This window comes from Mus caroli, chromosome 12, assembly GCF_900094665.2.
Source record: "Mus caroli chromosome 12, CAROLI_EIJ_v1.1, whole genome shotgun sequence".
NCBI classification, from domain to species: Eukaryota; Metazoa; Chordata; class Mammalia; order Rodentia; family Muridae; genus Mus; species Mus caroli.
Window position 1 is genome coordinate 75,397,232 of NC_034581.1, and position 17,921 is coordinate 75,415,152.

The window sequence follows — 17,921 nt, forward strand, 5'->3', positions numbered from 1 at the left end:
CACCTGCCTCTGCCTCCCAAGTGCTGGGATTAAAGGCGTGTGCCACTTCGCCCGTTTTGCCATTTTCTCGATGGGTGTGGTGCCACCCCTGGGAAGCTGGCCCTGGATACTATAATAGGGTAGCAGACTGAGCAAGCCATGAGGAGCAAGCCAGTAAGCAGCACTCCTCCGTGGCCTTTGCTTCAGTTTCACCAGGAACTTCTTTTGGTGGTGGGCTGTGATGTGGAAGTATAAGCAAAATAAACCCTTTCCTCCTCAAGTTGCTTTTGGACACACTAGTATATCAATATTTGAAATCCTATTTAAGACAGATGCAGAAAAAGATTTAACAGGATTCAATGCTGTAAACATTTAGTACACCGACAATGGAGAACCCTAATTTGAAAGTGATATCTACTAAGGGTTTATTACTAAAGTTTAGTGGTAAACAGTTTAATAGAAGATTTCCTATAATAAAAGGCCTAAAGCAACATTCTGTTATCATCTTACACATTACAGTATACACAGCAAGAGAATGTGTAGGAAGAGGAGAAAATAAACTGAGTTTTTGGGGGAAGGGGGCTAGTGATTGATAGAGGAAATTTTTCATTATAACTATAAAGAAGAGATAAATATTTAAAAATGAATTTCAAGGAGATACAGGTCTTTACTGAAGAGATTATAAGAAAAATCATAGAAAGGCATGGAAGAAACCTAAGAGCTGTTTGTGTCAAAGTCATGGCGCAATGAGGAGACGAGATGATAAAGTGGGTGAGGTGGTTTGGGTGAGAAATATTTCCTATAGGATCGTGTAGTTGAACACCTGGTTCCCAGTTAGTGATGCTGTTAGGGAAGGTTATAGAACCTTAGGAGGGACAGATTTGATGGAGGAAGAGAGTCATTAGGGATGGCCTTTGAGTCACCCCCCCCCCTCCCCGGCAGGGCTGTCCTGGAACTCACTTTGTAGACCAGGCTAGCCTCGAACTCAGAAATCCACCTGCCTCCCAAGTGCTGGGATTAAAGGCGTGCATCACCACCGCCCGGCAGCCTTTGAGATCTTGTAGCCTGACCCCACTCCCTGTTTGCTTGTACTAATTCTTGTAATGTGGATGAAATTGATCATCCAGCTTCCCGTGCCTTCCTACCTATTGCCATGTCTTCCCCATTATGGTGGATTTAATCCCTCTGGAAGTATAAGCCAAAATAAATAGTCTCAAACTTTTTGTGTAAATGCTAGGGATTTCTCCAGTTAGCACCGGCAGCTTCCAGAGGACCTGGATTCAAATCTCAGCACCCACATGGCCACTCAGATATACATGTGACAGCTCACAACCAATTGTAGCTTCAGTTTCGGGGGGGGGGGGGTTGGTGGCATCTGACTCCCTGTAAATAGGGCATCAGGCAGGCACATGGTTTGTAGGCACGTGGTTCACAGACATAAGTAGACAAAATGTACCCTACAACACAAATGTGTATAAATGCGATGCAAAAGTTTAAAATTCTTTTGATTTAAAAGCTGATTCTAAAATTCAAGTGCAAAAGTAGAAAGGTAAAGATTGTTAATGTTTTTCATGAAGATATGTAGACCTGTAAAGTCACTGAAATTAAGAAAATGTACAGGCAGAAAGAAAGCCATAGCGATAAGACAGTCCAGACACAAACTCAAGTGTAATTCACTAATAGGTATTGGAGGAAAGAAGTGAATGATACTTAAAATGTATTTATATGGAAAATGCAAGACTAGGTCACTCAAAAATAAGTTCTAAGGTGACTTAAGGTTTCAATGTGAAAGGCAAATATTTTCAAGATCTTTAAAAAACATATAGGAAATATCTTTTTAGACAGTAGAGGATTTATTAAAACTCTAGTCAAGCCGGGTGGTGGTGGCGTTCGCCTTTAATCCCAGCACTTGGAAGGCAGAGACAGGCGGATTTCTGAGTTTGAGGCCAGCCTGGTCTACAAAGTGAGTTCCAGGACAGCCAGGGCTACATACACAGAGAAACCCTGTCTCCAAAAACGAAACCAAACCAAACCAAAATAAAAAACAAAAAACAGCCCCCCTCTAGTCAAGAAAAAAACCAAACCAAACCAAAAGCCAGTAGAGTTGATTAAGTTAGAAGCACTGTATAAGGCATCATTAAGAATATGCGCGTAAGCCCTATGCTGTGAAGAGACAGTATATTCAATTCACTGAGCCCAGCTTAGTCTACAGAGCAAGTTCCCAGATGACATAGTGAGGGTCATCTGGGAAGAAGGAGTCTTAATTGAGAAAGTGCCTCCATAGAATTAATTGGCTTGTCGACAAGTCTGCAGGGTGTTTTCTTGATTGAGAATTGGTGTGAGGGCCCAGCTTGTGTGTGGTACAGTACTGGGTGCTGTAAGAAACCAGACACACACATAGACACACACACATGGTACACACATAGACATACATATGGTCCAGACATACATGGACACAAACACATGGCACACACAGACACACATACACACACAGACACACATACACACACAGACACACATACACACACACATACATTAAAAGGAGGGGGCTGGAGAGATGGCTCAGTGGTTAAGAGCACTAACTGATCTTCCAGAGGTCCTGTGTTCAATTCTCAGCAACCACATGGTGGCTTACAACCATCTATAATGAGATCTGGTGCCCTCTTCTGATGTGCAGGCATACATGCATACAAAACGTTATCTACACAATAAATAAATCTTAAAAAAAAAAAAAAAAAAAGGAGCCAGGAATGGTAGATAGAGGCTTGTAATCTCTTCAGTCAAGTGTGGGGAGGAAGATTAGAAGTTTAAGGTTGTCTGTGGTTACACAGTTGAATTCAAAGCTAGCCTGGGCTACATGAGACTCCCGTCTCAAACATCCTAAAACAAAACAAAACAATAACAAAACAGAAATGTATTAAAATGTCCTTGGAGATGGGGGAGCCAAATCCAGGGACATATTCTCTTAGAGGTGTCGTAGAGTGAGGCAGAAGCAAAATCTGAAGGCTTCTGTGCAGACTATTGGTCTCTCTGTAGAAGACTGACTTATAAATTGTGTGTCTGTCTTCATGTCCAGAGAAATCATGCTTGCTTTGGCTTGGTGTGTCAGGAGTTCTGGAGTCTGTTCTGAGACTCTCTATCTTGTACCCTTTGATGTATGGAGCAATATCCCTCTGCAATCACAGGTACCCCAGGGCTGTCAAAGATATCCGTCTCCAACCCACTGGCATCTGTGACTGTTGTGATCTTCAGTTTACCCTGATGAGCCTGGATGGGAGATGACCTCCAGGTTCCAGCCTCTGAGATTGGAATCACCACAACACTGTGGACCTGGTGTCTGGTTATGGTGGGATGGATGACGTGTTTGTATTTTGATTTTTTTTTTCTTTTCTACATATGTTGTTCTTGTTTGTTTTTGCTTTTTCAGACAGAATCTTACGTGTAGTGGAGGGTGTCCTTGAACACCTGATGCCTCTGCCTTCACTTTTCCGGGGCTGGTATTACACCCTTGTGCTGCCATACCAGCCTTACTTTATAAGTTATTTTGAGTTGGACTCAAGCATTCTCCTGCCTCAGACCCTAGGTAGCAAGGTGACACCTGGCTTACACCACTGCACCCAGCCCCTTGCTTAAGGTTGAGTGCATTGCCTAAGCCCTGCTTTAGGGAATCTGTAAAGTCAGAGGGAATAGAAAGATCAGAGGCAACTTGCTGAGGACACTGGGAGGTGACCAGCCAGTCCCTACCGTGAGGCAGGAAATGTGTTAGGATCCCAGTGGCTTCCTGTGTGATACTGGGGAACTTTGGGTGGTGTCCAGGCCTTTTGCTTCCCTAGCCACTGGCTCTGGGCTCTGCTATGGGATCAGCAGATTAAAAGGAGCTGGGGAGTTTGAGGATGGCAAGAGTAACCCAGGCTCTACCCCTAAGATGCTTACCTCAGCTAGGCATTTTCTCCTGCCTGAGCATCTTTGAGGACGGGGCTGCCCTGCTTGATTGCCTGGTGGTCTCACCTCAGACTTAATCCATTTGGAAGACAGAATAAGGATGAGAGAGGGTCCTGGGTTGGCTCCGGACACAACTTTTGCTCAGATATTGGGAGATCTTTGGTAGGTTTTTTGACTTCTGTCTCCTAATGAGTAAAATGGAATAAGAGTCTCATCATTTACTTCTAACTCTGGGACATAATGGCCTTAAAAGAGAGGCCTCAGAGTAGGCCTTGGAGCCACACTTGACTCTTGGACACTGCTTGCTTTGCACAGCCTTTTAGATATATACGTATGACTTGATGCTGTTTGAAAATTTGGAGATTTCACCTAAAAATGGAGACTCAGTCTTCTCTTGAAGAGAAGAAATCTTGGGGCTGAAGAGATGGCTCAGCTGCTAAAAGCACTGGCTGCCCTTCCTGGGGACCAGGGTTCAACTCCCAGGACCCACATGGTGACTCACAGCCATCTATGGCTCCAGTTTCAGGGCAATCCAGTGTCCTCTTCTGGTTTCTGTGGGCACCAGGACACACACACATGTGTCTTTACATACATTCAGGCAAAGCACTCATCCCTATAAATATATTTTAAAAGGAAAAGCAGCTAGGCATGGTGGCACATGCCTTTAATCCCAGCACTTGGGAGGCAGAGGCATGTGGATCTCTGTGAGTTTGAAGCCAGTCTGGTCTACAAAGTGAGTCCAGGACACAGCCAGGGTTCTGTTACACAGAGAGACCCTGTCTCAAAAAACCAAACCAAATCAACAACCAACAAACAAAGCTAAAGCAGGAAGCTGTGATGACAGTAAGTTCTCTCCTGTACAAGGCATATGTCTGATCAGAGAGGCCAGTGCCTTTGAGCCTGGCAGGCAGCCTCCATTCACTCTGTCAATATACAGGATAGCTCTCAAGACATCTGCAGACATACCAGTTCTAAAGCCAGCCAGCCAGCCCCTGGTTGAAAGTGTTAAGCCCTAGGACTTTCCTTATCTGTGAATGTGGTCATTTATGGCACTCCCTCCTGTATGTACCCCTTCATGTCAGCCACCGAAACAAGGACCAGTGCAGGATGTATACAATGGGCAACAAGAGTATTAAGAGAATAAAATTGCCGGGGTGGTGGTGGCGGCGCATGCATTTAATCCCAGCACTTGGGAGGCAGAGGCAGGTAGATTTCTGAGTTCAAGGCCAGCCTGGTCTACAAAGTGAGTTCCAGGACAGCCAGGGAGAAGCCCTGTCTCGAAAAACCAAAAAAAAAAAAAAAAAAANCGAAAAACCAAAAAAAAAAAAAAAAAAAAAAAAAATGGACTTTGTTGGGGGAGGGGCTAGAGAAATGGCTCAGTGGTTAAGAATACTAGCTGCTCTGACAGATGGGTTTGATTCCTAGCACCCACATAGCTTCTTACAGCCATCTGTAACTCTTGTTCTAGGGGGATCCAGTGCCCTTTTCTGTCTCCCTTGGGCACTAGGCACACACGTCGTACACAGAGACATACATGCATACAAAAATACCCATACACATTAAAAAAAAAAGTAAGTTTAAAGATTGACTTTGTTGAAAAGAATGTTTATTTAGTGAAGGTTCTTAGCTTTGCTGTCATTGCTGTAATAATGTATGTCGTCACTTTTCAGGACAACAGGGATTCAAAGTCTGTCTGGACATGATAATTATTCATGCTCAGCCAGGGGGATCCAGGGCATGGTTAGTGTGTATGAGAACGATAGGTTTGCTTAGGAGGAAGAGACTTGGTCACGCAGTCCCATCGGCTGCTTCCACAGATCCACAGATCCCCCACCGTGCCCCCTTTCTGACTAATGTGACTACATATTCCTTCTGCACCAGAGCTGAGGTTTAACACCTTGGGACGTATAAGGTGTGACCAGCCTTGCTTACAGGACAGCATGACTGATGCCTTGCCCCTCCTTCCAATTGCCCTTCTGCTGTTTTGCCTCACCAGGAGGGGCTTCTAGGTAAGTTTTCTTTATAAAGTTTAGGCACAGGCAAGGTACGCTCGCTTTGCGGTTCCTTCTCTACTTGACACTGAACAACTCCACTGAGAACAGGCCTAGAGGAGACTGGCTTAAGTCCGAGGCTTTGTGTCTGGAGTGAGTTCAGCCATGCTGTGCACTGCCCGAGCAGGCTGAGAGAGCCCCCTCTCCTTGACATTCACTGCCACAGTTGCAACTGTGTGAAGGACAGATATTCCACCAAGCCCAAGGAGTCTGGCACTTCACGAGTGAGACCTGATCAGGATGCTCTAGGCTCAGGCTGGTCTTTTTGTTGTTGTTGTTGTTTTGAGACAGGGTTTCTCTGTATAGTCCCGACTGTCCTGGAACTCACTTTGTAGACCAGGCTGGCCTTAAACTCAGAAATCCGCCTTCCTCTGCCTCCCAAGTGCTGGGATTAAAGGCGTGCACCACCACCGCCCAGCTGCTCAGGCTGGTCTTAGCCTTCTCCCTTCTTGTTAGACTGAGTGGAGCCCAGCCTAACCTGGGCAATCGCTGGGGCCTCAATTCTACATAAAGTTTCTTTGGTTGGCAATCTCACCACATCTGACAACTCGGTAAAGGGTCTTAGCAGGTACCTTGGATGCCCAGATACTGGAAAAGAGCCTTTGGAGTCTCTTCTCTGCAGGAAATTTAAGATGTTCGTTTGGTTCCAAGTCACCTTGGCCTTCCTGGAATGTTCTGGCCCCATTATACCCTTTCTAGATTTTCAGCCTCAGAGATGACACCCTGCCAGTCAGATGACTGCGGTTCTGAGGAACTCTTTCATCGAAATCTATTCTCCTTTACAGTGATCCTGTAGAGACTTCTGGGAGTTCAGGGGTGTCTAACATACCTCTGGACCAGCTTAATGGTTTTTTTTTTTTTAACCTGGGATTTAAACCAAAGATATTCCAGAGGCTGCCCCAATTTAGCATAAACCGTTGACAATCGATGCCAAACTTAATCCAGCTCCTACATCCCTCCCTGCTCTGGCTCCAGCCTAGATCTTCTCCAGATCATGACATCTCCGCAGCACCCCATCCCACACCCTTTCCTCTTAACCCTCGGTCCTACCTGAGGTTCATGTCTCCCTTCATGGCCAGGGTGAAGAGGTTAGACAGGTTTCCCCCAGGAGAGCAGCCGCAGATGAGGATGGCTAGAGCCTCAATGCTGGTCAGATGAAAGACCTTGCCCAGAAGGAAAGCGCTGAGGGGCATGATACCGTACTGGGCCACTATGGCGATGATCACCCCTTTGGGCTTCCAGAAGTGAGCCTTGATCTTGCTGAACTCCATGGTGCAGCCCAGCGAGAGCATGATGAGCAGCAGCATAAGCACCAGAATGACACTGAGGGCGGTGTCTGTGGCCCGGTGGCCAAAGCCAGGCGGCAGGGAGAAATTGAAGGGGGCTGATACGTTGTGCGCCTCCATCCTTCGGCCCAGTGAACACCACCTCACTCTCTGCTGCTGCCTTTCCTTGCCCAGTGCTGGCTGGATGTTTTCTTCAGTCCTCTTTCAGGACAGAGTTTCTGGACAAAATGTAGCTGTGGGCAAATAAAAGATTATGCAACCAGCAGAACCACGGTTGTGGTTATAAGACAGCCCATAACCTCATCTCCCCGGATCCCCTACTTTGCTTAAGTTTCCTGACCTCTGTGCCTGCTGGGTGGAGCTCATACCCAGCACAGGGTTCATTCTTTACCCTGTTGAGCATGCTTCTCTGTAGCGTCTCTGAGACCCACCCAGGACCCGCAACAAAACAGGTCCACCTTTCCCTTTAGTTCCTGCTTCTAGCTCAGTCTCTGAGACCTCAGGTTGTTTCCTGGGAAAAGGCGCCTTCCCTATGCTCAGTGAGTCACCATTTGTTCCCAAGAGAAAGAGACTGTTTCTGCCTTTGCCTTCCTCATCTAAGTGGCAAAGGCCAGAGGGCCATGGGACAGGATGGGGGGGATGTGGTGTTGCTGTTTTCAGGAGAGGCTGTGTCCACGACTGTCCTCCTCTGAGACCTTGTTTTGTGCCCATATCTAGATCATACGTGTCCTGTGGGGGTTGGGATTGGTTGGGGGTGGCACCATGAATCCCTGAAAGACTTACTTATCTCCAGAGGGGGAAAAACTTTCTGGGGTACGTTGGGCTCTTGGAAGCCTGGAGACTATCCAAAGCCCAGCTCACGAGAAACTCCAGCTGTGGAGAGTAACTAGCTGGTGCCTGCGGTATCCATGACTTGAGAGACTTCAGAGAAGGAAGTGAGGTTGTAGCAATCTTGAGATGCACCAGGTAAAAAAAATAATTCCACTATTTTTTTGGCCATATATAAAGCAAGATCTATTAAATATTAAATACCAACCAAGGGGTAGACTTTGGTCAGAACCAGTTCCTGAAATGTTCCAGCTAAGTGCCCTGAGACATACATGTAGCGGGGCTTTCTAAAGACTAATCTATGCCGGGCCGTGATGCCTAGGACTTGGGAGGTAGAGGCAGGCAGATTTCTGAGTTCGAGGCCAGCCTGGTCTACAGAGTGAGTTCCAGGACAGCCAGGGCTATACAGAGAAACCCTGTCTTGAAAAAAAACCAAAAACCAAAAACAAACAAACAAAGACTAATCTATAAACCACTTTCCCAGGAGGCATTGTTATTTTTCAAGAATGACAGCTTATAGCATTCTAGGAAGTTACCAGGTTTGTGGGCAGGTGGGGTGTGCAGGTTAATTTTAGGCATTGCAGATGAGTGGCCTTTTCTTACTGCGCTCCCAATGGCTCTATTTTGCATGTTGGGCCTGCGGGTCTCATGATGGCACCCAGGTGGGAGGCATGCAACATCAGCAACATTAGAGAGGCAGGTGTGGCCATCCTGAGCTGAACTTCCTCGACTCACCTCAACTGTGAGACTGAGCGGGTCTGTTAGGTGTAGTTTCCCCACCATTACCAAGGTAAAGGCAACTCTTTTTTTTTTTTTTTTTTTAAGATTTTTAAATTTTATTTTATGTATATGAGTACACTGTAGCTGTCTTCAGACACACCAGAAGAGGGCATCGGAACCCATTATAGATGGTTGTGAGCCACCATGTGGTTGCTGGGAATTGACCTCCGCTGGAAGCGCAGTCAGTATTCTTAACCACTGAGCCATCTCGCCAGCCAGACTGAGGCAAATCTTTTTTTTTTTTTTAAACATTTATTTATTTATTATAAGTACACTGTAGCTGTCTTCAGACACTAGAGAAGAGGGAGCCAGATCTCATTATGGATGGTTGTGAGCCACCATGTCGTTGCTGGGATTTGAACGCAGGACCTTCAGAAGAGCAGTCAGTGCTCTTAACCGCTGAGCCATCTCTCCAGCCCCTGAGGCAATTCTTATAAGGACAGTATTTAATTGGGGCTGGCTTACAGGTTCAGAGGTTCAGTCCATTATGGCAGCATCTAGGCAGGCATGGTGCAGAAGGAGCTGAGAGGTCTATCTCTTCATCTGAAGGCCACAAGCAGAAGACTGGCTTCCAGGCAGCTCGGATGAGGGTCTTAAAGCCCATGCCCACAATGACACACTTCCTCCAACAAGGCCACACCTCCCAATAGCACCTCTCCCTGGGCCAAGCATGTTCAAACCACCACAAACTGTCTCACTGAAGCTGACTCCTAGAAGTGTTTCCATCATTCTCTCGGTTGTCCAAACCCTGCTCCCTGCTGCTTCTGCTCCCTCTGCCCTCATGGGCCTGTGTCCAATGACCCCTGAGGAGAGGGAGACCCACAGCTAGCCATTCTGAGCATTGGGGAGGTTGCTTCCTCTCTTTGGAGAAAGCCAACTCATGCAGACATTCTCTCTGTTTTCTGGCCACCATATTTGAGTGGTTGCCAGAGGGCCATGCAGGAAGAATGACAAATGGCTTTAGAACACATGGATCGTGGCCCACTGGTTTGCGTGAACCCAGCCACGATGGGTGCTCCTTTGCTGAGGCACCACCCTGAGGACCACGTGTCCTGAGGACTTCTGCTCTGCTTGCTGCCCTCACTTCACTCTTAATCTAAGGACTGTGTGAAGACTCCAAGGGCAACTCCACCCCTCACTGGGCAGTATCTCTGTCCCTCACAATAATCGTGCTTAATCTCTTTCATGCATTGCTGCTGGAGGAGATTAATGATTCAGTCACCATCCTTCAGAAGAATTTAGAGATGCAGATTGTCAGCAATGACCACCACCCTTAGAGAACATTTGGAAAAAAGAAATTGTTAGTGAAGCTAGGTTGAGATGTTTTTGCTACTGGCTCTGATGTAGAAAATCTTAGGTAGCAATTTGAAGTTCAGAAAGGGACACTCTTATTAGTTAAGCTAGGGAGGGACATTTTATGGCCAGGGAACAAGAACAATGGCAGCTCTGGCTGATGTGAGTCTCACTGAGGCTGGCTGGTGATGGCTGATTTCTTCTTCTTCTTTTTTTTTTTTTAAGATTTATTTATTTATTTATTTATTTATTATATGTAAGTACACTGTAGCTGTCTTCAGACACTCCAGAAGAGGGAGTCAGATCTCGTTACGGATGGTTGTGAGCCACCATGTGGTTGCTGGGATTTGAACTCAGGACCTTCGGAAGAGCAGTCGGGTGCTCTTACCCACTGAGCCATCTCACCAGCCCCAATGGCTGACTTCTTATACCCAGTTTTGCCCTCAGCTCCCTGATATGATTTAATAAGAATTGCTGATGAGTAGATATGCATGCATGCTGAGTATAAGTATAATAAGAATTGCTGATGAGTATATTAATTCTGAGGACTTAAAGTAGATATGACTGATTTTTATGTAAAAGTTTAGATTTGTGATTCTTTTAAGATTCTTATAAGATTACTTTTAAAGATTAATAATATACTTATTTATCCTTCCTATGTAACTGCAGATTGCCGCCTTGGCAATAAGAGAAACTGGTTGAGAAAACTACCTCGCTTCTGGTACTTTGTTAATCTATAACCGCTTAGTTATGAATGTTTGTGGGTTCTTGGGAATAATTTGGTTTTTTTTCCCTTTGTATCTGTATTACATAATGTTATTTCTTATGAAGGTATTTGGGAAAATACTGGTTTTTTTCATAGTCATTCACTAGAAGAAAACTAGAAAGTAATTACATTGTAATTTTGTACTGCTGGAAAGATTTGGCTGGGATATGTAAGCCATGGGAGAAAAAGTACAGTTATTGGAACATTGTAACTCTGTGTGTGTGTGTGTGTGTGTGTGTGTATAAATGTGTGTGTGTGTGTGTGTGTGTGTGTATGTATGTATGTATGTCTGTATATGTATAAAGCTTGTGTGGGTGTGTGTTGGAGCTTGCTCTGTCCACCAACCATGTGTGTTTGTGTGTGTGTATGTGTGTGTGTGTGAAATGCTTGGGGCCTGCTTGCTAGAGCTCAGTGTGTGAATATGTATATGTCTGTCTGCATTTATGTATTTGTATGTATGAAGTTATTGAAGTCTGCCTTTTGCCTCATCCACTCAGTGTGTGTGTGTATGAATTTTCTCTCTTTTCTTTCTTGCTGACCCCCAAGGAGTTAAAAGAGTTCAGGAGTTCAGAGGTTTTTTTGCTGGCCTCAGGGAGCACCAGCCACAGTAAATTAAGCGTTGTTCCCTCCTCAGAGGACAGTCTTCAGAGTAATCTCTCTCATCGCTGGCTGTAACAGAATTTCCCCTGTCCAATCACTTTAAATATTAATGCAACAAGATCCCTGTGATTGGGCAGGGAAAAGGGAGGCAGAGCAAAGGTTGCAAAGATGGAGATGGAGGAGACAGATGGGGGAAGGAAGGAAGATGGAGCAGGAGGAAGATGATCCAGATTCGGCATGGCTTTAAATAGCCACAGGTAACTATGAATATAATAAGAGGATAGAATAAAAGTGGATGTTCACAGTCAGCTATTGGATGGATCACAGGGCTCCCAATGGAGGAGCTAGAGAAAGTACCCAAGAAGCTAAAGGGATCTGCAACCCTATAGGTGGAACAACATTATGAACTAACCAGTACCACGGAGCTCTTGACTCTANCTGCATATGTATCAAAACATGGCCTAGTCGGCCATCACTGGAAAGAGAGGCCCATTGGACATGCAAACTTTATATGCCCCAGTACAGGGGAACGCCAGGGCCAAAAAATGGGAATGGGTGGGTAGGGAAGAGGGGGAGGGTATGGGGGACTTTTGGGATAGCATTGGAAATGTAATTGAGGAAAATATGTAATAAAAATATTAAAAATAAAAAAATATGTCCCAGAAAACATTCTCAAGGAAGAGGTCCAAGATCAATAGGCATTTGTTGAATTAATAAAATAATTGAAATAAAGTATTTACACTGTGGAAAAAAAAAGAGGATAGAATAATAGGGATAACTTGTCTAATTTAGGTGGACAGCTTGTATCATTGGTTGACTCTGAAATTATTGTGTGGGCTTCTTGTGAATTGAGAATTTATTGATATATAAATCTGACTGATTAATTACAAGCTTCTAGAGTTTTGATCTATTGGGTTACTGGAATTTGGGACTGCCGATCACAGGGGTTTATGGCTGAGAAGGCATAGTGGCTATGAAACAAGTGAATTGGAGTTGGGAAGACCACCATAGGCCGCCATGGAGCTAGCCTAGAAGCAGAGATGGCGAGATGGCCAGGCCAGAGAGTAGCTGGGTGTAATGTGGGAACTTGCTGTTCTTTTTTAGTTTTTCCCACAACAGCTGGCTGCCATGAGCAGCAGCCCCATCAGTATCTGTACCAACCCCCATCAGCTACATAGTACTGACCACCATTGGCTGCTTGCCTCAGTTTACCCTGTGGTGCCAAAGCTGATCTTCAGCAAGCGGTATTGCTTGTCATGAAAGAACAAACTTGAAAACTGTGAGCTAAAAGACATAATTCTTCCCTTAAAAGGTATCTGAGTCCACCCCAGATTTGACGGAAAGGAAAACGAGTGTTACAGGAAGTTGACTTTAGGTTTTAAAGTCATTTCTTCATGAATGGGATTTGTAGCCTTACCCCTGAGCCCCACTGGATGGTCTCGTGTCTCCCATGATGTAAACATCCTTCACCAGATACCAAATCTGCCAGGGTCTAAGTTTTGGGCTTCTCATTCTCCAGGAAGTGAGCACAAGTTCTCATGCATGTGCCCTACCATGGAGCGACTCTAAAACTAAGCATGTTTAACTATGAGGAAGATAGTATTAACATGGGGTGAAGGGGGAAAGGAGACAGAGAAGATAAAGTGCACTGGAGTTTTCATTGTTCACTGTGAGGATCAAACAGCTGCTCAATTCTAGGAAAATAGAGATATTGATTTAATTAGAAAAGTGGCAAGTAGAACAAAACTTACAATATTCCAAGAGCTGGAGATGCATAGTTCAATAGAAGGATGTTTGTTGATGCACATGAGGTTTTCAATGTCATCCCTAATGAGCTGTCTAGTTTTATGTCAACTTGACACAAGCTAGAGTTATCTGAAAGGAGGGAACCTCAACTGAGAAAATGGCCTTCATAAAATCCAGCTGTAAGGCATTTTCATAGTGAGTGGTTGACAAGCTAAAGTCCAGCCCACTGTGGGTGGTGCCATCCCTGGGCAGGTAGTCCTGGGTTCTATAAGAAATCAGGCTTGGGCTGGTGAGATGGCTCAGTGGGTAAGAGCACCCGACTGCTCTTCCGAAGGTTCGGAGTTCAAATCCCAGCAACCACATGGTGGTTCACAACCATCCGTAACGAGATCTGACTCCCTCTTCTGGAGTGTCTGAAGACAGCTACAGTGTACTTACATATAATAAATAAATAAATCTTTAAAAAAAAAAAAAAAAAAGAAATCAGGCTTAGTGAGCCAGGATGAGCAAGCCAGTCAGCAGTATTCTTCCATGGTCTCTGCTTCAGTTCCTGCCTCCAGGTTCCTGCCCTGCTTGATTTCCTGTTTTGACTTTTTTTCAATGATGGAATACAATGTTGAAGTGTAAGCCAAATAAACCCTTTCTTTCCCAACTTGATATTTGGTCATGTGTTTTCATTGCAGCAATAATAACCCTACCTAAGACACCTAGTGCCATGAAGCAAGCAACCAGCCAGCCAACCAACCCAAAACTCCTAAAGAACAGCAATCAGAAAAACTCTATTGAAATATGAGAATTACTTATAGAAGCAAAGACAATAGTCCACATAGTATTAGCTGCTTCAAAGTTACAAAAACAGAAGGAGTAATGTGATATTAATGTGACATAATTAAGGCTAAGGTTTCTGTCCTAGCAATAGATATGTGCACATCTGAGTTAAACCTACTCTTATGCATGAGTACAGAGAAAAAAGAACAAGTGGGGTAAAAAAGAAATATAAAAATGTGTGTGTGTGTGAGCCCAGCACCCCCCCCCCGCCACATTTTTTTTTTTCTGAGAGAGAGTCTTACGATGTAGCCCTGGGTGGTCTGGAACTCATTATGTAGCACAGGCTAGCCTTGAACTCACAGATAGGTATCTACCTGCCTCTGCTCTCCACATGCTGGGATTAGAGGCGAGGACCACTCTCTTTTTTGTTTTATGCTGCTGAGAATTGAAGACAGGGTTTCTCATGTGCTAAGCATGTACTGTGCTACCAGACCCTCCACTCTGGTCATAATTGTTTTATCATCTAAAGTGGAGATGAAGGAACACTTTTTATAATGCAGCTTGCAATATTTGGATAAACAGTCATCTGTATATCAAATAACAAAGTGCAGAATTTACAAAGCTAAAATTATAGGAGATGCAGGGAAGCTCCAGCCAAGCAAACAGATAGTTGACTTTAATTCAATTCTTTGATCAATGAGAGATCATTGGAAAAGTGAGCTTGGATACAGAGGATCTGAACATCATATTTATAGAAACAGGATGAGGCTTGTCTCCCAAAACACCTCACAATTTTTCCTTTTTAAAAATTAATAATGTGCCATATTTATTTTATTTTATTATTATTTTTCACTAGAGCAAGGTTTTTATTGGAGTACCTGGGCAGAGTGGAGGGAGCCATATCCCAGCATTTAGAAATTTCATAAAAATCGCCAAATGTTGTGACTGAAATAGGTTTAACAGAGATGACTTTGGAAATGTCATATTTATCCCCAGTAGAGCCACATTGTGTGTGCAAGTTTGTGTCCACATATGTTCACATGCATGTGGAAGCCACAGGCTAATGTCAGGGGTTTTCCTCAGTCTCTTTCCTTCCTCCCCGCTTTTCTTCTTTCTTTCATTCAACTTCTTAATGATTCTTTGTGAGTCACATCATGTGTCCCAAATCCCTCCCATCTCCCCATCCCCTAATATCTGCACTTTGCCATTGTAATCTCCCCCCAAAGAAAACACACACACACACACACACACACACACACACACACACACACACACACCATCACCACCACCACCACCACCACCAAACGAAGCATAGAAAATAACCAGGGTAAGCTCTTTAGCACGGCTTCAGCTAGGCCATCCAATGCTGCCATCGGCAGGAGATGTGGGCTGTTGGCTGCACACAGACAGCCTGGTTGAGCATAGGTCTTGAATCCTGGGGGACTCAATGGGTGGTGATTTCCACCTACATGGGACGAAAGGTATTTGATCTTGTCTCCTGGACCCCTGGCTCCTGTCGAAGCTATCACCCCCACAACCCCCGCAGGAGAGGTGTGTGACTATCAGTCATGCAGACGATGTCCCAAGCTCCTGGCATTCTGGCTAGATTCCACTCCCACAGTTACCTGACTATAGCCAGATATGCTCCTCCCCACAGTTACCCGATAGCCCAGCTGCTTGGCCCCACCTCGATCTTTTTAAGCTCTCACTTTTCTTATTATCATCTCTAGCCCTCCTCTCTCTCTCCCTTCCCTCCCCCCCTCCACGTGGCCATGGCTGGCCTCTCTCCCTCTTTCTACCTTCTCTCTTTCTCCTTGCCTATCTACAATAAAACTCTAAAACCATAGACTGTCTCTGCTCATCAAGGCCCACCTTGCTTGAATGATGGAATAGGCTTTCCCCTAATGAGCCACGTCTAACCTTCCACTGGAAGGCCTTCCTGCACTCCAGCCATGGACAGGACCAAGGACTCTCACCCAAGTGGGAACCATCCAGCACCCCCTCTTCCCCTGCCCTCTCCTCTCTTTGCCCCACCCCCCACCCCCGGGACTCCCATTCTGTCCTCAGCTCTTTCTCGGTGTACAGCAGTGTCTGGGATGCCCGAGGCTGAGAACCTGGTACCTAGGACTGCCCCTTGTCCACCACCTGCCGAGTTAGGGCTAGTGGCTTCACACAGCCAGGCACACCCACCCAGGGCCGTGTGGAAAGTGTGCGACAGTCCTTCTGCATCCACCCGCCCAGAGCACTGGAACTCTGGTGGGATGCAGGTTTTCTCCCACTCCCTTTATTCCCCCACGTCCCCTGCCCAACAAGGTTAGTTCTCCTGCTCTCATGACCTCAGAGCTGGCTCACCTGCATTCATACTTCCAGAGCCAGCTCCACTGTGCCCAGGCAAAGTGCAGAGCCTACCCTCCCAAGTGACAAGACAGGCTAGCTCTTCCACTCTCATGACCTCAGGGTCAGCTCTCCTGGCTACTGCAGATAGCAAGGGGTGGAGGACATCATCCCTGAACCTTTACCATCTCACACTAGATGAGTGATGGGGCCAGTTCTTCCATGCTCTCTCCCCTGGGGCTGGATCACCCACACTCTCTCCACCAGAGCCAGCCCTACTGTTTTGCTCAGGCAAGGTGCAGGACCTACTCTCTCAAGTGCTGCAGCCAGTGAGAGGCAAGGCCAGCTCACCAGCTCTTATGACCCTAGGTCAGCTTTCCCAACTGCCTCAGATGGTGAGGGGCAAAAGGGCAGAAGGCATCTTTCCTAACCCCCCAGGCCACCTCACGGCAGATGAATGGTGGGGCCAGCTTTCTGGCGCTTTCACCTTTGAGCTAGCTCACCTGTGCCCCCTCTACTGTGGCCAGCTGTGTGCTGCCCAGATGAGTTGCAGGGCCCGCTCTCCTGAGTTCTGCAACCAGCAAGGATCGGGGCCAGCTCACCTGCTCTCATGGTCCCAGGGCCAGTTCACCTCCGCATCCCCACCACTTTGTGGCAGATGAGTAGCAAAGTCCGCTCTCCAGATCTCTAGCTCTTGGGGCTGGCTCATCTGCATGCCCCCTTCCCCCCCCCCCCCTCACGAGAGGGGTGCTCTGCTGTGCTGTCCAGGTGAGGTACAGGGCTGGCTCTCTTGAGCATTACAGCTGTTGAGGGGCAAAGCTAGCTCTCCCGAGCTTATGACCCCATGGCAACTTTCCTGACTGCTGGAGGCGGCAAAGGTTAAGGGCTTATCACTTCTATGCCCACGCCACCCCACAGGTGGTAGAGTCAGCTCTCCCACACTCATGCCTTTGGGACTGGCTCACCCAACTCACCCAACCCCCCTCCCCCAAACCACACCACTGCCAGGACCAGCTCCACTGTGCTGCCTGGGTGAGGCACAGCACTTGCTCTCCCAAGAGATGCCAGGATGAGAGATGGGGCCAGCTCTCCTGAGAGCCACATCCAATGAGGGATGGGGCCAGTTATGCACAGTCCCTGGACATCCATATGGTCCCCTGCAGTTGTTTGGACCAGGAACATCCTCATGTCCTCTAGTGGCACTGTGAGCCTCAGACAACACCAACTGTATGGCAGTGAACTTCAGACTGAGACCTCACGATGGCCCCAGGTGGTGGGGCTGGCCACTCATAACAGGCTACTCCTCTCCGCCCTCCAGTCTCCAGTTGCATCTCTCTTCATAATGCTCAGGCTGTTCCACTTCTCGTTCTCTCCTGTCTGATCATCACTTACTTGCACATGTGGTAGCTCCCACGGCAGGGGCTAGCAGATGTGGCTCACCCGCGCCACACCTGTGCCACATACGGAGGGCAGGTCTGTGGGTGGCATGGTGGTCTGCAGGGCTCTCTCTGTCTTTCTCCTCCTGGGTTGAGCACCTGGATTTGATTT

At 46.3% G+C, this 17,921-nt stretch overlaps 1 protein-coding gene across 3 annotated transcripts in view; it reads right to left on the bottom strand.

Moving 5' to 3' along the window:
* Slc10a1 (solute carrier family 10 member 1) overlaps positions 1–8,136 on the bottom strand; it is a 16,025-nt gene extending 7,889 nt beyond the window's left edge. Inside the window, exons 1-2 of one of the 3 annotated variants that reach the window (XM_029484795.1) lie at positions 8,042–8,136; positions 7,023–7,491 (exon numbers count right to left, since the gene is read on the bottom strand). In XM_029484795.1, coding sequence (XP_029340655.1) covers positions 7,023–7,378 — 356 coding nt within the window. In that variant the 5' untranslated portion in view covers positions 7,379–7,491; positions 8,042–8,136. Of the gene's footprint in view, positions 1–7,022; positions 7,568–8,041 lie in introns of those variants that run through there. The other 2 variants (XM_029484796.1, XM_021179572.2) reach the window with 2 other exon arrangements.
* Positions 8,137–17,921: the final 9,785 nt, after the last annotated feature.